This window comes from Callithrix jacchus, chromosome 12 (genome assembly GCF_049354715.1).
Source record: "Callithrix jacchus isolate 240 chromosome 12, calJac240_pri, whole genome shotgun sequence".
Taxonomy (NCBI): domain Eukaryota; kingdom Metazoa; phylum Chordata; class Mammalia; order Primates; family Cebidae; genus Callithrix; species Callithrix jacchus.
Window position 1 is genome coordinate 68,348,037 of NC_133513.1, and position 17,887 is coordinate 68,365,923.

General features: G+C 39.7%; 1 protein-coding gene across 7 annotated transcripts in view; it reads right to left on the minus strand.

Annotated features, from left to right (window-relative positions):
* Positions 1-10,806: 10,806 nt before the first annotated feature.
* Positions 10,807-17,887, minus strand: part of ARID5B (AT-rich interaction domain 5B) — a 199,357-nt gene continuing 192,276 nt past the window's right edge. For all 7 annotated transcript variants that reach the window (XM_035268289.3, XM_035268288.3, XM_035268287.3 and 4 more), the window contains one exon: positions 10,807-16,897. In XM_035268289.3, coding sequence (XP_035124180.1) covers positions 14,732-16,897 — 2,166 coding nt within the window. In that variant the 3' untranslated portion in view covers positions 10,807-14,731. The remainder of the gene's footprint in view (positions 16,898-17,887) is intronic.

Here is a 17,887-nt window from a genome sequence, read left to right on the forward strand (position 1 = left end):
TGGGTGTGGTGGCTCACACCTGTAATCCCAGCACTTTGGGAGACTGAGGTGGGTGAATCACTTGAGGTCAGGAGTTCAAGACCAGCCTGGCCAACATGGTGAAACCCAGGCTCTACTAAAAATACAAAAATTAGCTGGGTATGGTGGCCCATCCTTGTAATCCCAGCTACTCGGGAGGCTGAGGCAGGAGAATTCCTTGAACCCAGGAGGTGGAGATTGCAGTGAGCCGAGATTGTGCCACTGCACTTCAGCAGGACCCAGTCTCAATAATAATAGTAAGAAGAAGAAGAAGAAAAAGAAACTTCATCATCTCACTACCCAGGTAATCCATGTCCATATTTTAATGAATGAAAGTAATTGACCTATGTATTTTTAAAACTTCCAATAGTAGAGCAAAGTATAAAATAAAACATAAACGCTTCCATCCCTCAGTTCTTTGCCTCTACCAAAAGTAGCCACTTGTAAAATATTTTTTATTGCTTTTAGAAAATGTGTTTATTTATAGACCAGTGTGCATGTCTGCCTGTCCATTCCCATAAAATTGACATAAATGGAATGATTCGGTATACACAGCTCTCTACCTCTTTTTTCCCTATCTCCGATATACACAAAGCTACATCATTTTTTTTCACAGCTGCATAATAATTCATCAGATAGCAGGAGCACAGTAGGCTATGTAACTATCACTTACAAATAGGTTACTTTTCCTTGTTTGCTGTTACAAACAATGCCACAGGGAACACACCTGTACATATCTCTTTACCAACATGTGCATGGATAACTATATAGGTAAATTCTTAGCAAATAACAATTAGTGAGTAAAATAATATGTACCTTTAAAAGTAGATTGATTTTGTCAAGCTTCCTTCTAAAAATGAACCAGTCCACCACCCCTGCCCCACATCAGTGTCTGACAGTGCTTGCCTATCCATAACCCTCTCAGAACAGGCCTTATCACTGTAGGTTCTAACACATGAGTTAAGAAACAGTCTGTTCAGCCGGCGCAGTGGCTCATGCCTGTAATCCCAGCATTTTGGGAGGCCGAGGCGGGTGGATCACGAGGTCAAGAGATCGAGACCATTCTGGTCAACAAGGTGAAACCCCGTCTCTACTAAAAATACAAAAATTTTTAGTGCGCACCTGTAGTCCCGCTACTCGGGAGGCTGAGCAGCAGAATTGCTTGAACCCAGAAGGCGGAGGTCGCAGTGAGCCGAGATAGTTCCATTGTACTCCAGTCTGGGTAACAACAGCGAAACTCCATCTCAAAAAAAAAAAAAAAAAAAAAGAAACAGTCTGTTACTGCTGTTCAGTTTTCATTATTTTACTTACAAGTAATGTTGAATATATTTTCATACTTACTATGTCTTATTTTCACTTTTTGATAATTAACTACTGATAAGCTTTGTCCTTTTTTTCCCCTATTGGACTGTTTGTTTTTCTATTTTATTTACAAAAGCTTTTTGAAAATGAAAGCAGTTAGCTATTTTCCTGTCATATCCATTATAAATATTTTCCCAACTTGTCACTCGTTTCTTCTCTTAGTTGAGGATATATTTTTACCCACCCCCTCCAAAAAATCACAATTTTTATGTAATCAAATATTACGTTATGGTCTCTGGGTTTTGAGTCCTTCCTAGAAAGACTTTCCCTATTCCAAGAGCTTAAACACAGCCATTTATTTTCCTAGAACCATTATAGTTCCTTTTCTAGATTTAAGTCTGATCCATCTGGAATTTATGTTACTATAATAACTGAAGTAGGGATCCAGCTTTATTTTTTTTTCTCCTATCAGTCAGTTCATCCAGCACTATTTACTGATTAATTGCCTTTTCCTCACTGTTTTAAAGTGTTACCATTTCATATCTTAGTTCCCATATGATTTTGGTTTTATTTATGTATGAACTCTTCATTGATCTATTTTTCCCTAATGCCAAACTATTTTAATTATTATAGCTTTAAAATCGTTTTAGTATCAATCAGCTAGTTCTTTTCATTTTCAAAAATTTTTTTGACTACTCTTCATAATTAATTTTACAAACAAACATTAATATTATTTTGTTGAGTTAAAAGTTGCTATTTCAGTTGGGCTTTCCTTAAATATATAAATTAACTTACGAGGAAATTGATATTTTTCCATCAAAGACCATAGTGTCTCTTTGCATTTGTTAAGTCATTTTTAGGTCTGTCAATAGATTATTTATAAGCTTTTAATAAAAGTCTTGCCAATTACTTGTTATATTGATCTTTAGGATTCTTCTTGGTTGCTGTATTTTAAATGAGATCTTTCCTTTTACCACAATTTCTAACAAGTTATGGTTTAGGAAAGGCTACTGGTTTTAAATAGTTACTTAGCAACTCATCTCTTTGAATTCTCTTGTTTTTTATTGTTTTCCAGTTGGTTCCCTCAGGTTTTCTGGGCCTGGCATCCTCTTTTAGAATGTAAATTATTTCATAGGGTAATATTTGTCAGATCACTAATTGATTAATATTTGACTAGCCCTGTGTTATGCGAGATTGTGCTCCAGTTGTAAATGAGCCCGCACTTTCCTACCTGGGTACTTCCCCTAGAAGTGCTGCTTCCCCACCACTGCCTCTCCTCTCTCTCTCAGTTCCTGGAACACCTGGTGCTCTCTCGTTTGTGAGATTTGATGTATCTTATTTCTTTATTCATCACGTCTCAGATCTCCATTTAAAAGTCACTTCCTTCAAGAGAACTTCCCTGAGCCCTGGTTGATGGTACCATTTCCTTTACTCTATTCCCTATAGGTCTTTGACTGTCCTCTTTTGTAACACTCAACATACTTAGAAGTACTGCTGTCATACCTGCTTTCCTTGCCAGACTTCCAGCCCAGGAGAAAGAGAGTCTTCCTTGGTGCTATAACTGGAGCTCTCATCCCGCCTAGCACATAGATGACCAATGGGTATTTGTTGGATTGTAATCTAAAACAGCCTGTTGCAAATCTGACGTTTTTTGATGTCTTTGGTTTTACCTTAAAACTCAGAGGAATATTGCTTCTATTAGATGTTTGTATTATTTTAAATATAAAATTAATGTTGTTTTTTTTTTAATGGTGGAGTAGATTAACAAACACAACAGAAGATGGCAGTGGGTTTCCATAACTTCGTGAACTGCTGTAGATTTAAACTCTCCATCTTTAGCTTAAAAGATGAATGTTATTTAGCTTCTTAATGAGCTTATATTATTATTATGGGTGGAATGTCGATGTTCCCCCAAAATTCATATGTTGAAATTTAATTCCCAATGTGATGGTGTTTGGAAGAGGGACCTTGGGAGGTGATGAGGTCAGGGGTAGAGCCCTTGTGAGTGGATGAGTGCCTTACAAGGAGAGACTAAAGAGATGAGCTGTCTTATTTGTCACATGAGGATACAAGGAAAAGATGGCCATCTGCAGACCAGTAAGCAGACATTGACCAAACACTGAATCTGCCAGCACCTGGATCTTGAACTTTCTGGCAAACTGACAAAGGCAATTTTGAATGAGGTTTTAAGTTTTTCCCCCAAATATTTGTTTTGGGAATCAGCAGACCCTAGTTTGCGATGGGTGAAGGAATCCTATCATTCACACTTTTCTGTGGGCTCCTCTCTGCCACCTGCATGAGCCAAGGTCCTGATGAGCAGTTAGGAAGAGCTGGGTGGGCTACAGGCCAGCAGAAGGAACAGCCCAGCACAAACACACTGCAGACTCTTTGTGGCAATATGACGAGAATATTTGATGAATAAAAAAATGAACTTCACAAAGATGAACTTCCCAAGCTTGGATGATAGACCCAGAGACACTGAAAAAGAGCAGTCACCAAGAGGCATGAAGAGGGTCCAAGGGCACTGTGTGCAGACCTCCCTCCAACTCACACCAGGAGCCTGGCAGGAAAGGTGCAATCCCAAGAGGGAATTCTGTCTGCCTCAGTTCAGAGTAGAGGCTGGGCACCTGGACGCCGGAGCCAGATGCCCCATGTTCATAATCACAGCACAGACACTTGCTAATGGGGTAATTATAGGCAAGTTACATACTTTGTCTAAGCCCCAGATGGGGTAATTATAGGCAAGTTACTTGCCCCATCTGGGGCTTAGACAAAGTAAGTAACTTGACTATAATTACCCCATTAGCAAGAGATGGATCTTCATTCCATGCGTAAGTAGTTTTATAAAGTAGAAAAATTTTCAAATATATAAAAATATGTCATAGTATATCACTGTATTCTTTTTACCCAAATGCAATAAATATTAACATTTTGCGTGTTTTGCTCTAGGTTTGAGGAGAAATAAAATGTTACAGTTAAAGGTTGTGTCCTTCTGCATCAGTCTCCTTCTCTCCTGGAGATAACTTGATGTTGATCTGTTGCTCTCTGTGTGTGTGTGTGTGTGTGTTTTTATATATATATATATATATATATATATATTCCTTAAAAATACGTGTGTGTGTGTATATATACACACACACACACACACACACACACACACACCCCTTAAAAATAATATATATATATATATTTTGAGATGGAGTTTTGCTCTTGTCACCCAGGCTGGTGTACAGTGGCGTAGTCTCAGCTCACTGCAACCTCCTTCTCCTGGATTCAAGTGATTCTCCTGCCTCAGTCTCCCGAGTAGCTGGGATTACAGGCATGCACCACCATGCCCAGTTAATTTTTTTGTGTGTATTACTAGTAGAAACAAGGTTTCACCATCTTGGCCAGGCTGGTCTCAAACTCCTGACCTTAGGTGATCAGCCCACCTCAGCCTCCCAAAGTGCTGGGATTACAGGCATGAGCCAATGCACCCAGCCACTGTTTATATTTTTATATATTCATTAAATATATCCACAGACAGTATATACCTTATTAGTTTATGTTTTAATTCTCATTACACGATCTAAACCTTTTTGCAAAGTGTTTTTTTCACTCACCATTGGGTTTTTGATACTTTTTTACAATTATATACAAATACGTAAAATAATTCATTTTAACTACTTTTTTTTTGAGACAGAGCCTCACTCTATCGCCCAGGTTGGAGTCCAGTGGTGCAATCTCCGCTCACTGCAAACTCTGCCTCCCAAGTTCAAGCACTTCTCCTGCTCAACCTCCTGAGTAGCTGGGACTACAGGTGTGTACCACCACACCTAGCTAATTTTTTGTATTTTTAGTAGAGATGGGTTTTCACCATGTTGGCCAGGCTGATCTCAAACCCCTGACTTCAAGTGATTCACTTACCTTGGCCTCCCAAAGCGCTGGGATTTCAGGTGTTAGCCACTGCACCCAGCCCATTTTAACTACTTTATATAATTCATTTATTTACTTATCTATTCTTTACTGCCAACTTTTATGTTGTTTTTTGTCTTTATATTTCCCTGGGTATTATGAGAACCAACACTGCAATGAACATCCCCATACTTTGGCCTTCTAATGTAAGTGCGAGGGTTCTCAGTATATATCTAAAAGCGTTCTTGCTATGTTTATAGTAAGCAGTAAGTGCATTTGCAACTACACTGGATTTTGCCAAGTTGCTTTCCAAATATTTTGCTAGATTTCTTCCTAGATACCTTTTCTTTTCATTGCCATGGAAATTTTTTTAAATGTCATTTCAGTTGTCACTGGTAGATAAAAATGTTATGGACTTTGAATTTTTTGAAACTCATATACAGCAAATTTGCTGATTTATCTATAAATTCTGTGATTTTCCTGATGAATAGTCTTATTGTTTATGAAAAATATCAATTTTGTTCCTTCCATTCCAAACCTTATACATTTTATTTCCTATTATAGTCATATAATATGGCAAAATATCTATAGTACTATGTTAAATAAAAACAAAAATGTGATAGTAAATACCTTTGTGTTTTAAAAGCACACTAAATGCTTTTAAATGTTTTGACTGTTTAAAAAGCATGCTAAAAAAAAAGCCAAACAAATCTTTGCTGGTAGAAATCAGAATAGTGATTGCCTTCTGGGTCAGAGTGGGCCAATTGACCAGAAAGTGTCATGATAAAATGTTCTGCCAAAATAGAATTCTATGATACTTTATTCTTGGTCATGGTTACATTTGTCAAAATTCACTGAACTGTACACTTAAGAGCTGTATATTTTGCTGCCCATTTTCTTCCTAATTTCTAGGGCCTATTTGTACATTAGCCATATGACCCTTTTGGGATATAAGTTGCAGAAATTTAATCCCAAAGTAAAATTTGTATCTTAAATTTGCTTATTTTTTGCATATAGAAATTTTATTTTTATGCAGACACATTTTCAATCTTTTATAGTTTCTGAATTTTGAATCATAGGATCGCTTTTCCCATGCCAAGGTTATAAAACAATTATCTCATATTCTTCTTAAGTCTTTTTTTATAATTTTATTTTGTATATTTAAGTCTTTAATTCATTTGTAATTCATCTGTGTATTGTTTGAGGTTTTAATCCAATTTTTTTTTTTCTTTTGAGACAGAATCTCACTCTGTCACCAGGCTGGAGTGCAGTGGTGCAATCTTGGCTCACTGCAACCTCTGCCTCCCGGGTTCAAGCGACTCCCCTGCCTCAGCCTCCGGAGTAGCTGGGACTACAGGCACGTGCCACCATGCCCAGCTAATTTTTTGTATTTTAGTAGAGATGGGGCTTCACCATGTTGGCCAGGACAGTCTCGATCTCCTGACCTTGTGATCCACCTGCCTGGGCCTCCCAGAGTTTTGGGATTACAGGTGTGAGCCACTGTGCCTAGCCCAGTTTTTTTTTCTACATGACTTCACATAGTATTTCACAAATAAAATTTCTAATATTTTACCATCTTTATATTTTCAGAATAAACTTCTTTGTTATAATGTAATATTTCAATAACTTTTAAATGTTGTATATGTATGTACACACACATATATACACATGCATTGTATATGTGTATATAGATGAAAATAGGTATAAGCATAAATCCTTTTATAATTTGCTGAATTTTTTCTTAGGATTTCTGCCTCTGGTTTATAAGTGTGGTGGGTCTATATTTTCTCTCTCTTTCACTATCCTTATTAAATTTTGGTAATAAGATCAAAATAAACTCATAAAAAGAATTGTGTCACTCTTCCTCTTTTTCAATTCTCAGAAACAGTTCTTAAAGCCTGGTGTTTTTTGTGGGGAAATATTTAACTAGTGAACAAGTTCTTAGTTATGACTTTTATATTTCTTCTTGAGAAAATTTTGTTAATTTCTATTTTTCTATGAAATAGTTTTTCATCTCACTTTCCAATTTTTCAACTTAACACCATCCTGTAATAATTTTAAAAGTCTCTATTGTATTTTTCTTTCCTAGTACTGTTTATTGATGTCTTCCCTTTTTTTGCCCTCATTAATTTATTTAAAAACCTTAGAGTGCTCTGACTCAGTGTTTGCGCTGATTTCTTGAGTTTCAGGATTGGAGTGGGAGCTAATGAAGAAGAGAAAATGCATACAGCAAGAACAAACTTCAGGAAAGAGTCTTCTAATACCCTGGGCAGGTACTGCGTATTTTGATTGGTCATCAAAAGCTCAGTTATTCCTTGTTTTTCTCAACTGTAAAGTAGGAATGTATTTAGTATATTATAGTATCTGCATGATGCAATGTTATGAGGATCAAATAAATTAATACAAACAAACATTTAAAATACTGTTTGTCGAATATAGAGCTGTCATTGATATCATTAGCTGTTGTTATCATTACGTGTAAAGAGGAAATAGAGTAACAAACCCAGGTTTGAACTAGGACCAAGACACTAAAAATATGGTGGTTGCATGTCCTTCCACATTTGGTCCCTAGGTCCCCTCTCTACCTACCTGGCTGTTATTGTTCCTCACAGTGAATGCCCTCCCAGTCTCCATGGATAAATGTTGTATTACCATAGAGTGAAGAAGAATGGCTGAAACATGGCCACATCTAATATTTCACAGACTTTGTGGAAGTTACAGTCAAGCCTCACACAATCATATTTAACACAAAAGGCAGGGCTAGGTTAAAAGATAATTTAAGTGTAGCCTTATCTTAATGCTTTCTAAATGATTAGTTTAGTGAGCATTTAACTGGCTAAATATTTTTATATGATGTACAAATTTATACGATGTATAAATCTTGAACGAAAAATATTAAAGCTAATAGATAAAGTTTTGCTAGAAAGAGGAATCATGTTATTTGCTTTAGTGTTTAGGTTAAAGTTTATGTGCAGATATTGGCTTATCTGTCATTGGGTCTATTCATGTAGGCATGTTGACCAATTGGCCTTTCTAGAACTGTGCTGTCCAATAGAGTCACCACTAGCCACATGTGGCTACTGAAATTTAAATGAATAAAAATTAAGAAGAATTAAAGAGTCATTTTTTTATCACACTGAGCACATTTTAAGGGTTCAGTAGCCACACTGGCTATTAGCTAAAATATTAGCCAACTCTAAATTATAGAGCATTTCCACCATCCCAGGAAATTCTAATGAACACCTCTGTTCTAGAGTTTCAATGATAATTAAAGTAGTAGTAGTTCCACCACCAAAGTACTAGTAGTTCTTGAATAAGTGCATCCAGGAACAGATCACCTTGTTCTTACTAAAAGCTGGCTGAATGCCTGTGGTTATGACTAGCATGATAAAAATAATCTGTTCTTCTGAGCAGGTTAAACAAGTGCTTTGCAATGTTATTTATCCTGAGAATTACCCTGGAGATTCCAAACTTCAGGTATTATGAATTGGTGAAGCCCAAATTAATATGATTTATTATATTCCCTAAGTCAATCTTGGAGGCTGAACAATTTTTTTTTTTTTGAGATGGGGTTTCACTCTTGTTGCCAAGGCTGGAATGCAATGGTACAATCTCATTTCACTGCAACCTCCACCTCCCTGGTTCAAGTAATTCTCCTGCCTCAGCCTCCCAAGTAGCTGGGATTATGTTGTTCCTGGCCAGAGGAAACCTCTGACCCCACTTCCACCTTCTGCCACTTACATACTTGTTGATATGTGTATCACCTATTTCCTGGTCACTATCAGCCCTAAAACATGTGTCAACTTTGGCCACATTCCTAGAATAGACATTGGGCTTGTCATTGCTTCTGCTCTGAATGATCTCTTTAGCAAAAGCACCCCTTCTCCAACAGTATTTGCCAGCCAGCACCTGGCATGAATGGATAACTTAACATGTTTCCTGATGTATATGAATCAATTATCAGATCTACAAATGCTGAATGTGTCACAGGTGGAAGAACATTCTTCTGATGTACTCACAGCAAGTCACGAGATGGTGAAACACACATGACTCAGAATAAGGGCCAGGGGACCATGAGGCTGTGTTTGTCAGGTGCAGAATTAGCTAAGGAATGACAGCCAGTTAAGAATAGGGTGCGACTCCTAACATGTTGCTGCAACTCCGGCCGACCCTGATATGCATGGCCAGGTCCTTTGGAGTAAGTAATGATGCGAAAACGATCCCATGGCTTTTCCCAAAATATGCTTTTTTTCTCTTCTGAGTTGTGGTGACATGCTTGCTAGTAACTCTTTCCTGTCTATCAAAGCCGTCCTAATCATAAGCCAAGGCACTCACCAAAGTCCTGTCCCCGCACCTCTCCTCCCTCTCTAGGACTCATTAAGAAGGGGGCGCATAGGGTGTTGCTTTGTAAATGCCTCATTTCAACTCATGATAAGCTGAGCAAAGCCAAGGGAAGCTGGAGGCAGAGGATCTAGGGAAAAAAAGATTAGAAATCTTTGTCCATCACTGCAAGGTCTACGATTAAAAGATGTAGACCTCAGAATATGCAGTTTTCCCGGCTTTCCAACCCTTCCTGAATATCTTCCCATTAATTGTCCTCTTTAATTCATCACCATGTTTGCTCATTCCTCCTTCTAAGTACCTCTGAAATATGTCCACTCTCCCCTTCCATTACCTCCATTGAAATGACCACCACCTCGTTGATGTTAGATTGCTCTCAAGCTGCCCTCACACACAGCCAGAGGGTGATAGTGAAAGACAAATCTTTCTTGCTTAGGATAAAGACCACATTGATCTTGTCTATTGGGACCTACCTGACTGGCCCCTGCTGCGCTCTTTAATCTCACTCCTCCAACAACGCAATCAAGCCCCACAAGCTTTTCTTAATTTCTCTAATAAGCCAAACTCATTCCTCCTTCAGGGCTTTGCACGTGATACCCTGTGCTTCACCCACCCTTTGCCCAATTCCCTCCCTCCCATACTCCGCCAGTCACGTTAGTCACCACTTACTTCCTTTTGGTGTGTCATTTTACTAATCAAACTCCTCTCTCCTGGAACTCAGTTATACTGAAATTCTGAATTTATAGGAATGACTATTTGATTAACTCTCTTTCCCATGAGATTTAAAAGCTCCCAGAGACATTATTTTACTTTCGTTTACCATTGTATTCCCAGCTCCTAATACTATGCTTGGCAATTGGGGCCTGAGTAAATCTTTGCTGACCGAATAAAAAAAACAGTAACTTTTGTGATTATTCTACCAGCAGAGGAGGATGGTAAACAAAGGAAGTACACAGATGAGAGCCCTGGCTGCAAATCCTGACTCTGCCATCTGTTGGGTGATCTTGGACCAGTTGATTTACCTCTCTACCCTTTCGTTTTCTCATAAGTAAAAATGGGTATAACCATATTTACATAAAGTTATGGAGATAAGAGATAACATTGCCAACTGGGCACCCACTAGGTCCTTGGTGAACTACAGACATTGCTATCATTATTGGTTATCATGCGATTTAGACACATGGGGTGGAAAGTCTTCTGGGGAGGCCAAAGTCTCCTCAGGAAGAGTGACAGATTACTCACACCCAAAAGGAAACAGATAGTAACATTTTTTATTAAATATTACAGTGGATCAAAAAGTACAAAATATCTCTTGCCTGCTATGTGATTGGGAAACTATTGGCACGTAATACAGTATCAAAAGCAGTAATAAGTACAATTTGGAAAACATACAAAATTGAGTGTTTATAGTTGGCTCAGCATTCTTCTGGTAGTGTTTAAACTAATGCAAAGGTTACTCAATAACCTCTCCATTGGGAAACTATATATCACTGGGCCATGTTGCTATATACAAATAATCACCTTACAGAGCATAGAGGTTACATAGCTGGAATCACCAAAAGTATACAATATTTACAACACAGGAAAGTTTAAAAAAGTATAAACAGCCAAGAGATTATGCTGCTATTCTTCAGACATATTTCAACCATGAGGAGACAGGCAGAATATCAAATACACTAACAGCCAACACTGGACTTTTAAGTGCTCAAGATAATCATTGCAATGGTGTGGGTCTCACCAGGGCAAACTCATTCCCATTTCTCTTTAAAATTGGGACAAGAGTAAAACTAGACCAGATGGGACTTGGCTGACCACCACCAAATGTGACTTTGTGGGACAATAAGTGAAGAGAAATAAACGGTTCTCTTTGAAGGCACACTACATAAAATATTTTTGTGGGACCACCTCAAAATTTCCATCAGACACACCAACACAGTGAAATACAGTACTTGAGAATTCATGCACCAGGTCAGAAAGTTGTAAAGTTAACATCGAGTTTTAACAAACCCTTCTGTATATGCCCTGATAAACAAGTGAACTTAAGAGCTTCTCGCTAGTAAATAATAAATCAGTCAGTCCTGTGGCAAATATTACAAGTTCGAATCACTTACTAGAAGAATACTTAATTCTGAAACTTGGTTGGGCTTTTTTTTTTTTCATGTGGAGTTGCCAAACGTTAAACCAGAAGTTGCATGGAAAGGTTTTTTAAAAATATTATTTAAAATCTCCAAATCTCCAATAAATCACAGACTTACTGCATTTTGAATTGCAACATTTCTTGGAAGCTACACTCAGTAAATAGATTTATGACTCCACTGCCAATTCGATTCCACAGTTTCCTTTACAGAACTACCAATAACAATGGTTTGATTGCACAAAGAAAGGCTTGTGCAATTCCATTCAATAATAAGGCCCCTTGAACTCAAACAATGCAAACAAAGCCTTATTTAAGACATTTTAAAACGTTGTTCTCAGCCAATGAAGAATTCAATGGTCTTTCTGAACGATTTCCAAGATCTCTGTTCAGAGTTTTAAAACAAATAACACACTGCTTCTGTTGGGAATGCATACCCCCATTTCTCTTTATTTGTCCTGATGTTTTGCCGAGGGTATGAGCTTCCTCAGACAGAAACAGTGAGTCTCCTCTCGGAAGAGATGAGAAAAACAAAAGCTGGACTATGTTAACATTGTTTGAAAATGGTGTGATCGAATTCCAACATGATGAAACCAGACTGAAATCATTGCAGTGGAAAAAACAAATGCCCCATATTCCAAATAGGTGAGCTCCACTGGGGACAGATGGCTCCCCCTTTCTTTTGAGACACGAAGTCATAGAAACCACATATGATCTAGCCCATGTCTGCTGCAGAGCCACCGAGGTTTTCTTTTTCTTCCATGTTCTCCGATTCTGTGACCATCAATCTAGTGCAATTTTCTTATTATATGTGTCCTGGCTAGCATCTTGCCAGCTGGAATTGAGATTTTTTTCCCCCTTCTAGCTTGTGCAATAGCAGGATAATCTGCACTCACACATTTATAGTCTAAATTCTACTAGTCTATCTATGGTTCTATTAAATATATATATATATATATTATTCCACAGGAAGGTAAATAATTAATTGAAGCAAATGGAACTCTTAACACTGGATCTCTACATTCTTTTGTTTCCACCTTTGGATATTAAGTATGTTACACTGAATATTTGGCTTCATATCATGGAGACATCTCAATACAAATGCACGGCATGCATGGCTTTGTGTAAGAGCCGCAGTTTCATTGTTATCAGTTTTGACTATTTTGCAGTCAAGTTACCTATTTAGCAGTTGAAAATTGTCATCAATTTTCCCAGAATTAAATATCTCAGAGGTAAAAAGACTTAGTTAACTACGGTTCTAAAGTCTACTGGTAGTGTTGTGGGAGGGGCACAGTGGGTTGGGGAGTTCATCCAAGCAGTCTTCAGCAGGGATGGGACTTGGGGAGAAAAATCCACTCTCTGTATCTATTGATTTTTAATAAATACAGTTTGAAAATGTGTCCACCTTAATGTTACATCTCGGTAGCAAATGCAATAAAGTGGTAAGAATGACAATGGACATTCTCCACATCTTTTCACTGCCTGAACAGCTTGACCATTTACTTCCAACAAGAAAAGAAACCAGAAAGTGGACTGTATTGCCAGGTGGTTAAAAACATGACCCAAACCACCTTACGTGTGTGTGTGTGTGTGTGTGTGTGTGTGTGTGTGTATGTGTGTATACACACAAAACTCATGCCCCGTAAACCCAAAGATAATGACTTTCCTTTTGAAAAGGCTAATAATCCAGTATGTCAACTATCCCCAAAGTTGTGGCCTGGGAGATTCTTCTTGGGAATGAAAAGAAACCAACTCGATGAAAACAACTTGACTGCTTACTACTCAAAAGACCGAAGCTAGAGAAGCTATCAGGACTGCAGCTGCTCCTCTTCTGGCCAATTGAGCTCCATCCTCTTCCCAACCCCCTTTCTCAGACCATTTAAAGGAATCGGTGCCAACGCGAATGTAAATCATTTTGGCTCCTGTTCTAATTTCTGAAATTCCTAAAATATCTGTGCAGCCCACAAATATGTCCTCTAGACTCTGTTGTTATTCGGCAGCTTGCTGCCAGTGAGGTTTTTGTTTTCATGATTCCTCTGGTATGTAGGACAGTTTCACAGCCTAGATAAGGTAAGTACAATGCTCAATATTTTCACAGAACCCAATACTTCAAAGCAAAGCATTTGGCTGGGCAAGCAGTGTATAAGCTCTTTCAACTATGCCATTTATGAGGAACAAAATCTGAAGTTGCGGATCTACAGAGGAACGTTCTTTGCACTATTTTGTGCTTGACTGTTTCTTTTTCATTTGTTCCACTAGAATCAGTTGCTTCAATTTGTAAACAATAACTTTACCACCCAAAGCTGCTCAAAATAAGATGTGGAAAAATTACAAACACACATCAATAACTAGGACAGTCAGTCAGCCTTGAAAACAAAACAAAAACAAAAACAAAAAGACCTGCAAACAAAAGCGATACTGTTTAATTAAAAAAAACGGATGAGAAAGGAGAAAATGGAACTACCTGTATATAAATTAGGTGAGCAAACAGTGATACGGGTAGTTTTATGAAGCAAAGATATACAGTCAATTTAACAGTGTTTACTTCTCTGGATTGTTTAATAGTGTCAAAATGAAAGATCTATTGAAGTTTCACTATACATTGCATTGATTGAAACTTGGAGAGTTTTATGAAAAAGGGGCATCCCTTGGCATCTGTTTGCCAGTCTTCCTTGCCCCTTCCTTTGAAATGCCTGCCCCTTTTTTGCCCAGATTGTTTCCTGACCATCCAAACTCAGATGGGGTCCTCTAAAGTTTTTCCTAGATATTCACAAATCCCTTTACAAGGCCCACATGCGAAATGAATGATCTGGAGGTGCCTGTGCATCTGTGTTGGAAGGGAGTCAATACTGACCAGCCAAGGCTGGAGTTGTCCCACAAAAATCAGGCATGTTCACCTCCCCTCTGGGCCCCTACAGCTGGGACTGATCATAGCCCCAGATTAGAAGAAATACTGACTTCTAACTCTATAAGCCAGCCCGCCTGGGTAAGGAGTGAAGCTCTGTTGGCCATGCCGCTTTGGACTGCTGGGCAGAACTGAGCCTACAGTTTTGTACTGGGGTGCACGGATGACAGCTGGGAAGATGGAAAGGCAGCTTGAGGATTTATAGCAGCTAAAGGGTAAATGCTGTTATGCAAAAGGTCCCCATACGAACTTCCTACAGGTGTAGCCGCAGCCAAGTGTCTGTACAGCTGCTGAGAATTTGTCGGCGATGTAAAAATTCCTCTTTGCATCACAAGCGAGTGGAAAGCCAGGGGCTGCATGAGTGGAGAAAGCACAGTCTGGTTTTTCAAGTACTGCAGAGAATGAGAATACCCAGCCGGGAGCCTGGAGTTGAGGCCCGAGTTACACAGGCTTCCGGAATACAGACCTGGGAAGATAGGGGAGGAGAGGGGAAGCTTGTGGCCTTCTGATCCGCCCCCGGAATGCCCACTGTGCGCTGCCTTGCTGCCTTCACTCTCCTGCTCGGAGGCCTTCTCCTTCCCAGAGACCTCCTTGGATGGGTCTAGGGGAGACACTGCCCGGGCCTTTTTCCCTGCAATCACAAGGTCCAAATCCTCCAGGCTGCGCTTGATCGGCCGCGCTGCCCCAATGTTCTGTGGACTCATTTTCCGGTGCAGGATTGGGTGGACCATGCCTTCCATCTTCCTGAAATTCTCCAGTCTCACATGGTGAGTTTTTCCTGATCTTGAAATTGATTCAGGGTATTTTTTAGGGCCCGACATGGTCATGGGTGATACCCGACAGGCTTTGGGGTGACAGTCTCGACTCTGGCTACCTAAGACTTGGAACTGGGAGACGCCTTTGCTCTCCTGGTGCCCTGTGGCTGAGTGAGCCAGGCCCAGGACCTTGCCGGTAGGTTTGTGCGGGTTCTTGGGAAGGCTCAGATCTGTAGGCTGATCATCTGTGGCAGATTCTGCTACCGCTGACTTTTTGTCTTGCAGGTGCAGGGACGTAAGATAATTTACATGGAGCTTTTCTTGGTGTCTGTGGGAAGGAAAAGAACTGTTTTCCGATTCCCTGTACATGTCCCTGGATGGGTATTTGGATGTCTGTTCATTATGAAGATGGTGCTCAGTATGTCTGTAGAGGCTATGGAGATGAGGGGACGAGTAGAAGTCTGCCAGGAAGCTAGGCATGTGGGAATGGGGGAGGGCCCTTTTCTCTAAGAGTTTATCCTTGCCCTCCTGAATTTCTTGCTTCAGGACGTAGGAGTCAGCAAGGGGGTTAAGGTGGTGTTTGGAGAAGCTGCAGCGGTGGGGATCTGATCGACTCAGTTTCTCGTGCTTAAAGATGTCGTTGATGGTCTTTCTTTCTTCTGAGGGCTTGCTTTTGAAACTCTGGACGTGCTGAATCACTGACGGCCGGCTGACCGCCATATGGTCAGTGCTTTGGCCATGGTGGGCCTGGGACAAACTGGAACACAAGTCATCCCTAGCAATCAGTTTCTTTTTGCTGATCAACGGGGGTGGGGAGCCATAGGGGTAGCTGTTGGAGAGGCTGGCCCCACTTACTTGGGACAAAAGCTTTTTCTTGGCCAGTGGGGACATGATGCCTGGGTTGCCCCTGGAGTAGAGCAGGGGTGTATAATTCAGTCCATGGTTCTCATTCATGGGCCCCGTCAGATCTTTGTCTTTGAACATGTCAAATGACTGGACCACAAGGACCTTTGGGGTCTGCTTGAGCGCATTGTGGATGTCCTCACTGCCCAACTGGTCCACCTTCACAGTGCAGTTGGCGATGTAATCTGCCATGGCGGGCAGTTTGTCATCCTCCATGTCGTTCTGGTTTGCCAGTGGTGGCTGTGTGGTGGGGAAACTGGGGAAGGATGCTTCTTGGAGTTCATTTTCAGAACTCTCTGTAAAACAGCAGGGTTTAGATTCTTGTTTTGAGTCCACCAGGGCACTGGGAGAGGTGAGTGGCTGTTTGCTGGCCCCAGGGACCAAGGTTGGATCTTTTTCTGGGGCCAGAGGAGCACTTGGGAGTGGAGGTGTGGGCCCCTTCTCTCCCGCCTCCTCTGCCACCTTCTCACTGTTGGAACCTCGGTCTGTTTCATTGTCCTTCTCTGGGTCTACTCTGGATGCCAAGGGCTTTGCTGAAAATTCCTGATACCCTTCAATTTTTTTCTTCATGTCTGCTGCTGGGAGAGGCTCAGGGATGCTTTTCTGGCTTAAAGTCTCTTGTTCTTTTTCTTGCTCTGATGAAACCTGATAACATATTTGAAAAGACAGTCAGAAGAAAACCAAATACACTGACACGTTTCGCTATGAAATAAAATATTCCACATAGCAGTTTTACTTGAAAACAGGCTTGTCAATCAGCTCATGAAGTTTCTGTTAAGCTTTATTACTCTCCAATCATGGCTCTAAACAAAGAAATCTAAATTACAGAACCATTAGGGGAAATATGTATATTTGCTTCAGTCCCTTATGAGACACCTATCAAAACAGCAAAGTGTTATGTACTGATGGTATACAATCATATCACTCCCTGATTCTAATAGATAGTTTAATTCTAAGGTTGTCTTCTTGTCAATTCAGTCAATTATCCAAATGGGTTTTAAATTACATGTTGTGTTTTATGATACTCCTGAGAAAGATTTTTTTTTCAAGCATTTCTCTTTCAAAAATCCAACCAACCCATGTCAACAACAAACAACGAACCTACTGCAACTCCTTGCTTTTCTTTAACACAGCAAATCCCTTGCCAGTGTATTCAATACGATGCTGAAGTGAATTCAATACTGAAGTTAGTAATGCATAAGTGTTAATAATTTCTACCCAGGGCCAGATGACAGACATGCAGATGATGCTAAAATACTGACAAAGTATGAAGATTTCTTGGCAGCCTGTCTACCTGAGGGACAGAAAAGACTAAGTCTTTCTAGGTTACAGCAAACTATGTTTCTATTAAAGCCCAAAATGAAGTTGTCAAAATTCAGACAATCGGTGCTACCACAAATAGAGCTTTGCTGTTCAATGAAATAAATTATAGTCAGTGAGATAGATGCTCCTTATGTGACCCTACTGACAAAAGTTGTGGGTACCAATTCAACGCATTTACTGCATTATGTAGCCATGTAAACTTTGACCTTAAAAGGTCATTTTAACTTTCCATCTGTGACCCAGCTGACTGACAAGCCCTTTCAAAACTGCTGTCATTCTGCCCTAACATGTCTTAGCACAGCGTCACAAAAC